Source organism: Macrobrachium rosenbergii, chromosome 44, assembly GCF_040412425.1.
Source record: "Macrobrachium rosenbergii isolate ZJJX-2024 chromosome 44, ASM4041242v1, whole genome shotgun sequence".
Taxonomy (NCBI): Eukaryota; Metazoa; Arthropoda; class Malacostraca; order Decapoda; family Palaemonidae; genus Macrobrachium; species Macrobrachium rosenbergii.
The window spans coordinates 30,132,258-30,145,304 of NC_089784.1; the positions used below are offsets into that span (position 1 = coordinate 30,132,258).

The 13,047-nt window shown below is 39.6% G+C and overlaps 1 protein-coding gene and 1 long non-coding RNA gene across 9 annotated transcripts in view; one reads left to right on the plus strand and one right to left on the minus strand.

The window, feature by feature from the left end:
• Positions 1-5,247, plus strand: part of LOC136829486 (uncharacterized) — a 28,884-nt gene extending 23,637 nt beyond the window's left edge. Inside the window, exons 3-4 of the long non-coding RNA XR_010850403.1 lie at positions 3,111-3,274; positions 5,101-5,247. This is a non-coding gene — a long non-coding RNA (uncharacterized lncRNA). The remainder of the gene's footprint in view (positions 1-3,110; positions 3,275-5,100) is intronic.
• The window catches only part of LOC136829480 (uncharacterized), a 67,262-nt gene continuing 55,500 nt past the window's right edge, over positions 1,286-13,047 (minus strand). For 4 of the 8 annotated variants that reach the window (XR_010850400.1, XR_010850402.1, XR_010850398.1 and 1 more), the window contains 2 exons: positions 11,328-11,542; positions 1,286-3,226 (listed from right to left, as the gene is read on the minus strand). Coding sequence is in view for 3 of the 8 variants with exons in the window: in XM_067088221.1 (XP_066944322.1) it covers positions 3,107-3,226 (120 nt within the window). In the remaining 5 variants the exon portion in view is untranslated. The remainder of the gene's footprint in view (positions 3,227-11,327; positions 11,543-13,047) is intronic. The other 4 variants (XR_010850399.1, XM_067088221.1, XM_067088220.1 and 1 more) reach the window with 1 other exon arrangement.

The following is a 13,047-nucleotide window of genomic DNA, read 5'->3' on the forward strand; positions in this document are numbered from 1 at the left end:
CTCTCTCTCTCTCTCTCTCTCTCTCTCTCTCTCTCTCTCTCTCTCTCTCTCTCTCTCTCTCTCTCTCTCCACTACTACAGTTCACTCTCTCTCTCTCTCTCTCTCTCTCTCTCTCTCTCTCTCTCTCTCTCTCTCTCCACTACAACAGTTCACTCTCTCTCTACCTCTCTCTACACTGCTACAGAGCACTCTCTCTCTCTCTCTCTCTCTCTCTCCACTACTACAGTTCACTCTCTCTCTCTCTCTCTCTCTCTCTCTCTACACAACTTCAGTTCTCTCTCCACAACTTCAGTTTTCTCTCTCTCTCTCTCTCTCTCTAGGTCCGGTTAGGTGAAGTTACTCAGGTCTTCCAGCCTCAGTCACACAGGCCGTCTGAACGTAAAATAAATCGTTTTGAGTTTATTATTGATTTTTTGATGGTAATTCTCGTTTATGCTTTTAGCTCCCCGCCTTTGATGCCTACCGGTTATTAATTCGATTAATTTATTAATGGTGTATATAATAGGATTCCCGTTAGTTTGAGCCGAAAAGTATATTTGAAAACCCGGCAAATTCTGCTTAAGATCCTTAGTCCGCTGTTTACATTCAGTACTCATTTTTCTTATGGCTAACAAGCACATTATGCCAGATACCCCTTTTTACAGGTATGAATGCTAACCATACGTAAGGAAGTTCTCTTTTCATTGTTTTTTGGCTAGGTAGGTGGTAAATCTTTCTATAGCAGGACGAATGTAACTCTTAGTTCCATTCTTGGCTATTTCAAAAGCTCTTCAATGGGTCACATGGGCCTAACATATAGATATTACTCTCCCAGTTGTTGGTGAGAGCAATTACAGTATAGACTCTGTACAACAGTTTGTCACTATTCTGCCTTAAAATGGAAAAGTGCAGTATCTGCAAAATTTTCGGAATTGAGATATGCCACCTACTGGGCTCGTGAAACGCTAATACACAAGTTACTGCAGTTTCAGAATGATTCTTTAGTGCTTTATTTAGGGGGCCCCATTTGCAGTATCTGCAAAATCAGTAGTAAGGCCAGGGAAAACTGCAGTATCTACCATTTTTCTCAGTTCTGTATTATTGCAGATACTGCAGTCTACCATTTTAGGGCAGTATTGATGGCTTTGCTTTCAAAGAACCGAGATTCAGACTGTCACTGAAAAACAGCAGTCTTAATTTTAGTGACCACTCAAGTTTCACTTCGTTTACATTTATAAAGGAACTGTTTTCAAAACCTATAAGAAAAAAACACTTAGGCTTAGTGGGCTAAAGAATGTACGATCAGTTTAGGTATTTTTTTTATTCAGCAATACTATGAAACATAAATAAAAGCATATACAATAAAGTCCAATAGATTAAATGTACACAACCTTGCTTTTTTTAATTAAATGCCAACTTAACGTAGGCATATCCTGGCGATGTTATGCAACATAAAGCCTTTTGATAAAACAGCATGTGGTATATCGATCATTTATACTTTTCACTATTTGCTTGAGATATTTGCACTTCTTTGTACTGCACTGACATTGCTTAGCTGTGTTCATAATAAAAGTGAAATTAAAAGTAACAAAAATTCAAAAGGACTTTGATATACAGTATATGTCAGTCGTTTTGATAAGAAAACTTTATTGGTTTAGCAACTAGCTTAAAATATGTTCCCTAAACTTTCACTAAATATAACAGTCTACCTCGTTTAGAAGCACTGCATACTACAAAAATCTCAACAACAACCAATTTATATAGTCCAGCTTACTTTTGTAAGTCTTTAGATTTCTAAGTAATTTACAAGACCAGTTGCATTATTTTTTGTAAATTCCTACTCAAGACCATGTTTTGAAGCCTAGTAACTTTCTCGTAACAACCTGAATTTCATAAAAAAAAATAAATAAAGACGGGAACTTGGTCTTAAAAAAAAATCTTTTTACCCTCACCCATTCAGCCCTAACACAGCTTTCTTGGCCGGAACAGTTTCCTTGAAAGAACAATCAGTATTGTTTCTCTGACAGTTAAAAAAAATGGATAGAGAAAAAACAAAGTAATTTCTCCTGACTTGCACATTCTCGTGGAGTTCATTTATTTTTCACCGATTCTTCATACATGATGAAAACGAGCTGTAACGTATCATAATAATTTGCTATTTGATATATATTCTCCAATACCATAAAACCTTCATTGTAAAATAAGAGAGAGATAAGTACTGTAACATAAAAAATACTGGCTTTTTACACAGAACCCTCAACGACAGTCTGCAGTGGTTCCTACACAAACTAATTCATTTAAACAATTACCAAAAAAAGGGCTTTAAATATTCCCAAAAGATCGTAACCAGTAACAAAATACGTCAAGTGGTCCAGCCCTTAGAGAACATGTACGTCATTTAGCTACGATATTCTTAGGAGAATATTAAAAGCACTTTAGTTTCAAAAAGCACAAAGGAAACTTATCAAAATTATATAATAACCCTTCCGTCAATGTAATCTGTAGACCCTGACCCTGTACTGTAAAACAGTAGGTCTACAGAGGACAAAATCTGTTACAGTAGGCCTACAGATGACAAAATCCATTCCAGTAGGCCTACAGATGGCAAAATCTATTACAGTAGACCTACAGATGACAAAATCTATTGATGACATGCCATTTCAAGTAAAAAATATATTGTATTCACAACATCCATCTTATCAGGTTAAAAATGTTTATTTGTGAATATCATGATTTTTAAGTACCTCCAGGTCGTTAATAAATTATGCCTGTATATATATCGTACATTCAGAGCTGTCTATTTTTGCAAGTTTCTAAATAACCTACTTCAGTGAACAGTTAAGATTTCAAGTTACTGACATGAGTATGTATAAAACTACTTTATGAAGAAATATATATTGCATTGTAAAATCCTTCTCCGATAAAAACGAAGTGGAAAATCTGCAGTACTAGGAAATATATATACACATTTGCAATTACCAACTTTTTAAAACGTATATAAATTAAACCGCTAAGAAAATAAAAGACTACTAATATATGTGAGACCACAGTGTGTCCCCAGGTGACTGCTAACAATGATAAGGACGTTTTTTTTTTTTTTGGTAACCTTTGTCCACCTTTGTACCCTTCAGCAGTCGTCGTGGATGTGATCTGGGTTGGCGAACCGCAGCCTCCTGTACTGGGACTCCAAGGCTGTGCGAAGTTCCAGGGAGTGCTCGTGGTCTCTGGTTTCGGCGATCACCTTCACCTGTGGGTGTTCATTAGATGATGATTTTGGCGATTTATTCCTTCCCAGGTAACTTTCTATAAAAGGTGTTTTACTTTTGTTAAATTTTAATATCATTGTTTTCCCTGGACAAATTGGAAGTCCTTCTAAATGTGATTAAGCTGAATAAGGTACGTTTAGGACATTTTTGCCAAGTGACATTCCTTACGAATTAGCTGACGTAAATCTAGTTTGATTAAAATTTGTCGTCTACTTACTTATCTTCGATGAAATTTAGGTTTAAAATTCTTTAGGGAAGTTGTTTGTTAACATAGTCTCCCAGTGATATAAAAAGGAGTTTGGATAGCAGCAGTAGGAGAAAGGTGACCCCATTGTTATTCCATCGGTCCGAGAGTACAGTTTGTTTTCAAATGTAAACACGGAGTCCTTAGTAGACATTACTGAACATGATCCCAAGTATGCTACTGTTGAGTCCATATTGGATTATTCTTTCAACATAAAATAGTGTCTAAAATTATTTTTTTCAACAATGGCATATTTGTGAACAATGACTCTACGTCAAAAGTAGCCATAAAAGCTGTTTCACTGAAGTTTAACGTTGATAGTTTATTAACGAAAGTGGGCGAGTTTTCCAGTGAATATTCACTGACTGTCGTAGGTAAGATAATACCCGAGAGAAACTTTGCTAGGTTATAACTACATGTATCTCTAAAGAAAATGATTGGTCTAAGGGCATTGTCCAGTTTGTGAACTTTAGGTAAACCACGTAAGTATCCAGGTTTTGAACTTGAGGTAAACCACGTAGGTATCCATGTTTTGAACTTTAGGTAAACCACGCAGATATCCAGGTTTTGAACTTAGGAAAACCACGTAAGTATCCAGGTTTTGAACTTTAGGTAAACCACGTAGGTATCCAGGTTTTGAACTTGAGGTAAACCACGTACGTATCCATGTTTTGAACTTTAGGTAAACCACGCAGGTATCCAGATTTTGAAGTTTAGGTGAACCACGTAGGCATCCAGGTTTTGAACCAGATGCACTGCGTTTGTCATATACTTTGTCAAACCTAATCACCTATTTTATTCTTGATTTTGCGTATTAGCTTATTCAGCTTACCATTCTGTTTAAAAAGTATGATGGTACACTATCTCTAATTATTCTGAATTTTGAGATTTACGAAAGTTAGCTCCATATTTGATATGTAGTCTACTTTGTTCATAACCAACATGCCCTTATCTGGTCTAGTTACAAATATATACAAATATATTGTTGTTACAAATATATTGTTCTTATTCTCCATATTTCCTAATATTTTTTCAATATTCTAAAAAGATCCAGTTAGTTCTCACGAATATGTGAAATTTACTAAAAGACTGGTATAAGTGACAATTTGCTAATTTCATTCTCAAAATCAATATGACTTAGAATGTTGCATTCCTTAAATATTTTGCATTACCTTTCGCAACTACGATATAAAAAGCTATATAATTAACCTTTCTAGGTTTAAGAATCGTAATTTTGAAAGGTTAAGCAATATTCTAAGTAATATATACTGATTTTCAGAATGTAATTAGTGAGTTCCAGTCCTTCAGTAAATTTTAAAAATTCCCGAGAACTAACAGGATCTTTCCAGAACATCTGAAAATATTGGAAACATTTAAGAATTATAAAAATATAGCTACTGTAGATACTATAATTTATATGTAACATGTATTTGTAATTGTATAACGTATTCTCGCCTCCCACGTATATAACATTGTATACTGGTAAGTGGCAACCAAACACATTCAAATCCAATGCCTAGCAGTACGCCGCTTCCCCTCTCTGAGTTTGGTTGCTCAATGTATAGTCCTTGTGGCATTGTTACCTTACCTAATAAAGAACCTTCATTTTAGATGATCTTGTTTCACGTCTCATCGCAACCAGCATGGCGCAGTAAGGTATTATAGGAAGTTGTTACAAGAAGCAAGCGAAGATACAGGAGACTTACAGTGAACCATAAGAAAACCGACAGAGGACCCTACACCAACAGCTACCCACTGGTATGTACAGTGTATCATATGTGCAGTGTAAGGTGGTGCCAAAGAGCCAACTAGTGCAGGTATTTCACACACTGCATGTAGTATCAAAATACTGATACTGTACCTTTCTGTTAAATTCTGTTTTAAGCCTGTGTGGGGGTAAATCACAATGGATTTTCCACTTCTCACGATGAACTTGACGACACCCCACTCGCCCAGCGTTCACAAGACCCTGTCTACCGTACACAGTCCCCACCCGCTCTTCACCCCCAGACTACAATACCCCAATTAGCTGATTTCCTTACTCTCATACAGTACCTGGAGAAATCACGGATCGAGGATCATGCCAGGATCAGACAAGAGGAGAGACAAAGAAAACAGGAAGAATTAAGGAACCAACGACAGAGAGAGGACGACGAAATTTGCAGGCAACAGGAAGCAGACCACTACAGCACCTTTCTGCAAATACAACAAGCAACCACAGGAAGCACCAGTGCACCTCCTCTGACACCTGCAGCTCCTACCTCACCACAAGAGGGTGCAGCGACCCCATCAGTACCCCTCCACAGAAAGCAATCGCCCAGAACCCACCCCACCTTCGCCCAGAAGCAACCCTACAAATTTTTCAGGAATGGCAACATCGACAGGACAATTATTCCGTCATGGTGGATCTGTCCAAGTTATCCAGAGAGAATTAATCCAGATGAGGATGTCTTGCCTAGGAGACACCAAGGATTCTTGAGCACACCTTAGACATACCCCCAGACACTGGATTAAGTGTCGACGAAGTCCTAGATGCCCTTCAAGAACACATCAAGAGCCTTCCCAACGAGAATCTGCGTCATAAATAGCTACTCACCTGCAAACAGTTAGAGGGAGTCTTTTTCAGAATTTTACATGAGACTCAAGAACATTGCATAGGAAGCAGATAGAGTCTATCCTGGTAGATCTTCAGTTTGTGAGCCAATCCAGATGAAGATAATCATCCTCATGGGAGTCAGGGATGAAGAACTGACTGAGAAACTGATAGCCCTTGACACCAATGCGCCTCAACAGGATATTATCAACATGTGTTGCACCTGTGAGGTCACCAGGAAGGCCACTTCTGCAGTTTGTGCTTCACCCTCTTAGCTGTGAGCCCTCTCAAACTACAGGAAGCAAAAGGAATATGGAAAGGATGCCACCACTACCACACCATCACAGACTGTTTCCTGCCAGTCATGCAACTGCACGCATGGATCCAAAGAGAAGAGTCCAGCAGCAGACAGCACTTGCAACAACTGTGCCCACAAGAGGCATTGAGCCAAGGCACCATGTCACCTGCCGAAGCCAGAGTTCAAGGACGTCCTGATCTCAAAGGAAGAACTGAAGTGAGCCCCACTAAAGCCTATGGAAGGACCCCCAATGGAAATCCATCTTACAGAAGATGCTGTACCTTTTGCCATCAACACACCTAGCCAGATGCCATATGCCTTCCGGGAACAAGTCAAGGCAGAGCTTGAGCTCATGGTAGATCAGAGTATCACTAAGCCCACCAGTGAACCCTCAGACTGGTGTCACTCACTCGTCACAGTACCTAAGACAAAGGCGTTCGAATCACTGATGACCTCAAGAACCTCAACAGCCAAGTAAAATGCCCAGCCCACCCGTCACCCTCACCATTGTCTAGCGTCTGCAGCATTGATCCAAAGGCCAGGCTCTTCACCACTGCAGATACCCTGCATGGGTACGGGCAAACTTGCAGAGGAGAATCAAAAGTTAACTACATTCATCACACCCTATGGCTGATTCCAGCATTGCAGAGGTCCAATGGGATTTGCAGCCACAAGCAATGCCTGCTCCCTTTGAGGAGACAAGGCTCTGCCATGTGTCAAGAATTTCGTCAAGGTAGTCGATGACATCCTACTGTTTGACAAGGATTTCCCCAGCCACCTACGCCAAATCCATGAGATGTTAACAAGGTGCCACAAGTTTGGCATTACAATTAACAAGGACAAGTTTGTGGTCGCCACCTCCAGTGTTACCTTCTGTGGATTTTGGATCGCCAAAGACAGCACTTCAGCAGACCCCCAACAAAGTAGCAGCAATAGACAGACCTCGACAAAGTAGAAGCAATCAAGGACTTCCCTACACTGATGAACTTGACGGATCTTCATTCATTCATGGGGTTTGTGAACCAATTGGGCGACTTTACACTGAGATAGCTAACGCAGCTCAGCCTTTCAGACCCCTTATGAGTCCCAAGTGTGCATTTGTATGGACCCCAGAGCATTTCACCAAATGAAAACTGCCCTGGCTAGCCCACCAGTCCTTGCCTCCTTTGATCCAGTCCTCCCAGTTATCCTACAGACCAACGCTTCTCGACTTAATGGACTAGGATATCTTCTACAGGACCACAGCAATGGAAGACTCCACTTGGTACAGTGTGGCTCTCATTTCCTCACTGACGCCAAGATGTGCTACGCCACAATCGAGTTCATGTTAGCCGGCTGTAATCTGGGCTATTGTCAAATGCAGACTATACCTGATAGGCCTCCAACATTTTACACTGATGACATACGACAGACCATCACCCACTGGTGCCAGTTCTCAACCATTACACTGCATGCAGTTGAGAACCACTGTTTGCAATGTCTCAAGGAGAAAACCTCACTGCATTGTTCACAGTTGTGTGGCATGCTGGTAAGCAGCTCAGCATACTCGATGCCCTGTTGCCTGCCCCTGTCAGCCAGCTCACACTACAAGATGAAACAGACTGTGTTAAGGCTGGGCCATACAACAGGACCATCGCCACCACTCGTGCAGCAGCCTAAGAGGACGACGCCTCATCTCAGGACGCCAACAGGTTTATTCAAGATCTTCATGCTTCAGCGAGGGAGGACCCGCCGTACATCCGTCTTCGAGACTGTGCTCTCAGGACTCTCTACCAATCGTTACAACTTACATGATTTGTTGCTCCCATTCTGGAAACTACGGGACAGCCTCTCAATCAGCACTGAACTCTTACTTTGTGGAGCAAGAATTGTATTCCTGCCGCCCTTTGTCGCTTTACTCTATCACAACCCCTTGACAGTCACAGAATGGTAGAAGCCACAGAGTAGTGGGCACAACAGACCAGGAGTTGACTCTGACATTACAAGTACTCTCCAAGCTTGCAAGCCTTGCCAGGCTTTGCAACCCAGCCTTAAGCAGGAACCTCTTCAAAACAACGACCACCCTACTAGGCCCTTCAAGTCTGTGTCAGTGGACTTCTTCGGTGTTGCAGGAAAGTCATTCCTCGTCCTGACCCACAGCCTTTCTGGCTGGCCTGTGGTTGCCCCATGCTGAAGTGATACTAACTGCCTCTGCAACGATAAGGATCTTTTGTAGATATTTCAGGGAGGTCGGTGGACCTCAATTCACCAGCCTTGAATTCAGGGATTTCACAAAATGATGGGGAGTACATCATCTTGTTACTTCCCCACACTACCCACAGTCCAATGGCCAAGCCAGGGTTGCTGTGAAGGCCATGAAGCATCTTATACTGAAGACAGCGCCCTGCGATAACATCGACTGTTAACACTTCAAGTGTGGCCTCTTGGAGTTACGGAACACTCCAAACTTCACGGGCCGCTCCCCTGCACAAATCCTATGTGGCCATCCACTTTGCTCCTGCATGCCTGCTCACCCTCAGTCATTCTCGCAGGAATGGTTGAGAAAGCCAAGGATTGCGATCACTGTGCTGCCACCAGAGCTGAACTTGTTCAGTGGTTGTACAATCAATATGCACATCCCCTACCCTGGCTAGAAGTTGGACAGTCAGGATCCAGGATCCAACTTCTCACTGCTGGGACAAGGTCGGTATCGTCATGAGCCATGGCAGGTCAAGGGACTAAGAAGTTTACCTCCCCAGCGGTTGAGTATACTGGAGGAACCGCCGCTTCCTGTACCTAGTACCAACCCCTGGCACTGACCCTCAACCTCACATCGCTGTGGACCCTCACTACGCTGCTTCCCCTCTCTGAGTTCGGTTGCTCACACGTATAGTCCTTGTTCCTTTGTAACCTTACCTAATAAAGAACCTGCATTTTAGATGAGCGTGTTTCACATCTCATCCCAACCAACAGTTGTAACCAGACCAATTAAGGGCAAGGATGTTGTGGTTATGAACAACTTGGATTACACATAAAAAATTGAGCTTACGATTTCTGATGTCTCACAATTCAGAGTAATTGGGGACAGGATTGCGTTGTTATTGAACAGCAGGAATAAGTTAAATAGGCTGTTACGCAAAATAACTGTAAAGCTATTTTAAAGTATTTATGAAAAACTTTATGTACCTAAAATTCCCAAACTGAACAACGCCTTTGGACCAATAACGTGTTCTACAAATACAATTAATTATATATATTACCTAGAAAGAAACTATATATAATCTAGCAATTAAGTTTCTTTCAGAAATTATCTTTACAATGTCAGTCAAGAATAAATTATCAATGCTAAATTACAGTGAAATGGTTGGCGTAGAGTCATTGTTCACCAGTGTGCCACTTGTTGAAACAACAGATATAAATCTAGGTTAATACTGAGAATGAAAGAAGAATCCAACATTGAATACCCCGTAGGAGGGGATAGTGCTTTGTGCACCTCATGCGGTGCACTGTAGGCATTACTTAAGGTTCTTTGCAGCGTCCCTTCGACCCCTAGCTGCAACCCCTTTTATTCCTTTTACTGTACCCCTGTTCATATTCTCTTTCTTCCATCTTACTTTCCTCCTTCTCTTAACAATTGTTTCATAGTGCAACTGCGAGGTTTTCCTCCTGTTACACCTTTCAAAACTTTCGACTATCAGTTTCCGTTTCAGCGCTGAATGACCTTATAGGTCCCAGCGCTTGGCCTTGGGGCAAAATTCTATATTGCCAACATAGAATAAATAGTGGCATACTTGAGACACGTCGTTTACATTTGAAAACAAATTATACTCTCAGATTAATATGTAAGCAATGGGGTCACCTCTCAGTGCGACGCTAAAACCTCTTTTTATGTCAGTGGGAAGCTACATAGCTATACAGACCTGCACAGTTTAAACTTATATATGTTATCTAATTTAATCGTAATTTAATCGGTTTGATAATCTAAAAATCTGAAGCACTGTTAAGTCGCTATATTTATAACCTCTTACGGTATCGTTATTTTAAAATTTCTATAAGTATAAATTCGATTCCTACAGTCAGTTTCTATCATAAATAACACCTACTGTACGTTCAAATATGATAAAGAATAATTTATCATTCCTGTGATCCACTCAGCCAGGAATTAATACCGTCTCTTCTCTATATCACAAATGTTCAATAATTACTACTTTCTTATGGCTATAGAGACTATCCTCATTCTTCTTTAGGACTATCACACAAACCAACGATCTTTACCAAGATAACGACCAGAGAATATTTATAATCATTCTATCCCCTTACTGTATAATAAGGAATAAACGTGAATCTTTTAACAACCTGAATAAAAATTTTCAATAAAATGGTAAATATTATTATTTTTAAAAACCTTATGATCCACGAAAAATAACTACCAAAACGTAAAACCTTTTTCAATAAAGTAGTAAATATTTTTAAAAACCCCATGATCCACGAAAAATAATAATTACCCAAAATATATAAAAGCTATAAACTACGTCAGTATAAAAATGAGTTTATAATGTATAGTCTAACCTATGTGCAATAAAATAAATGGGAAAAATTATAATTTTGTTCTGAAAAAAAAAACCATGCAGAATGTGACTTGGGTGAAAAGCGTGCAGAAACACAGATCAAAGTCAGAAATCTCAGTCAAAGGCTTTTGCAATTTAAATAACCAGGCATTAACAACACACACAAAAAATTGGTGTTGCAAAACATGCACAAAAGAAACTCAAAATTAACAAGTTTCTGTACTTGTAAACGAAAGAAAACGGAAATCTCAAACCAAGAAGCCTGCTGGTGCTCTCTTTTAAGCGGTGACTAAACTAAACGTACTTGAAATCTTTCGACTTGCATCTACATAAAAATATATGGGCACAAATTTTTAGAAAAAATACATGTACATATTAAAAAACTAAAATAATTACATACTTTGGATCACTTCTTGATTTTATCATTATTCTTATATTAACGGCGAGTGAGAGATCGGAAGGAAATTTATAACTATTTTTTTTTTTTTACAGTTGACCGCTAGCTGTGGCAGCAGGCGACATATTGCCAAACCGGACGATCTCATAACGTTGGAGGAGTGTCGTTCGCAACTCCTCCGAGTGCTCCTTGTCTCGGGTCTCGCATAACACCTTCACCTGCGAGACACATCAAGCAAGCACTTCGGAACTTGGCGTTACAGAGACACATAACATAGGCCTATCAACGAAGGTCTCAGCAACAGTCAAGCAGTGCAAATATCAGTGGCTTTACAAGTGAGTGTTCCTACAATTTATGCACATAGTTAACAGCGACCAATTACATACAAGCAGTAGAAATGCCTTTCTTTATAAAGCAACGTGGGGCTGATTTACTATGCTCAAGCATTAGCACCATCAGTGAACCAATCCCATATGTGTGCAAAGGCCTTCAGTGACACAAAATATACTGCTCTCGACTTTAAATAGGCTAAACTGACCCTTCTTGTGAGCCAGACGCAATCTCCATCGTCCTCCTGATCGTATAACATATGATTATTTAGTTTGCATTGGCAACCTGAATCTGTTGAGCTTGAAGAGAGAGAGAGAGAGAGAGAGAGAGAGAGAGAGAGAGAGAGAGAGAGAGAGAGAGAGAGAGAGAGAGAGAGAGAGAGAGAGAACCATATAAACATATGCTACCCGTCCAATTTAACTTTCTCCCATTAAGATTACATCCAGCTTAAGCTTTCTTAAAAATGTTTGACTGATTATTATATTTGTTTACACTAGTAGCCGTGAAAGCCACTTGAATTAAAATGCAGCGGTGCTATTTAGAGAAATGCATATTGGTAATATGATACAAGCATAAAAATCCAAGTAGCATAAGTTTTTAAAACTGTCTTTCTACCATACCTCATCAGACAGCTAAACCTCTGGTAGTTGCTGCCCATAGCAGTTGAATATGCAGTCTTCAAAATAGTGATGAATTCCTTTCAAATATTGCTTTTAATTACTGATTACCTGAGAGTTAAAAACCCATATTGCTGTGAAGACTAATAAATCTCAAAACTGGACAGCACAACTATGTGCATAGTCTATGTCACACCGCTTCAGCAGTCTACTACCAGTATAGTACATATTAGTCTATACTTAGGTTTTAGACCAACATATGAACAAATGAGACAGGGATTATAGATATTTTGCTGCATAAAAACAACTGATATTTGCATTGCACGCCTCAAACGTGTGGCAAGTCTCTTAAGACTAAACTGTGTGACAAGTACCACTGAATTGTATATATATGCAAGACTCCGAGCTGGTTATAATGTGTTTCGGTGAAAATGCCCATTAACACATACTAAACAGAGCAAGCCGTTTGTGAAGGCTTCCTTACTTAGCATATATTTTGTTAGAAGCGTTGTAAACAAATCCGTAACCATGAATAGGAAAGATTACGATATGATATTACTATAAAATCGGATACTGGTTCTTATTAAGGTAGTGTTATGGGATACAGAGCCGATGTATTTTGTAATTTTTGTTAAATGAATTTAGTTTCTTGAACTCTTTTCCATTAGAAAATCGTAGAGATAAACCTACCTAAGTTGTAAACTATAAAATGTACTTTGTGCTTTGTGATAGACCTTGTACTTTTTTAATAGTGTAATAAAATTAATATACGCCAG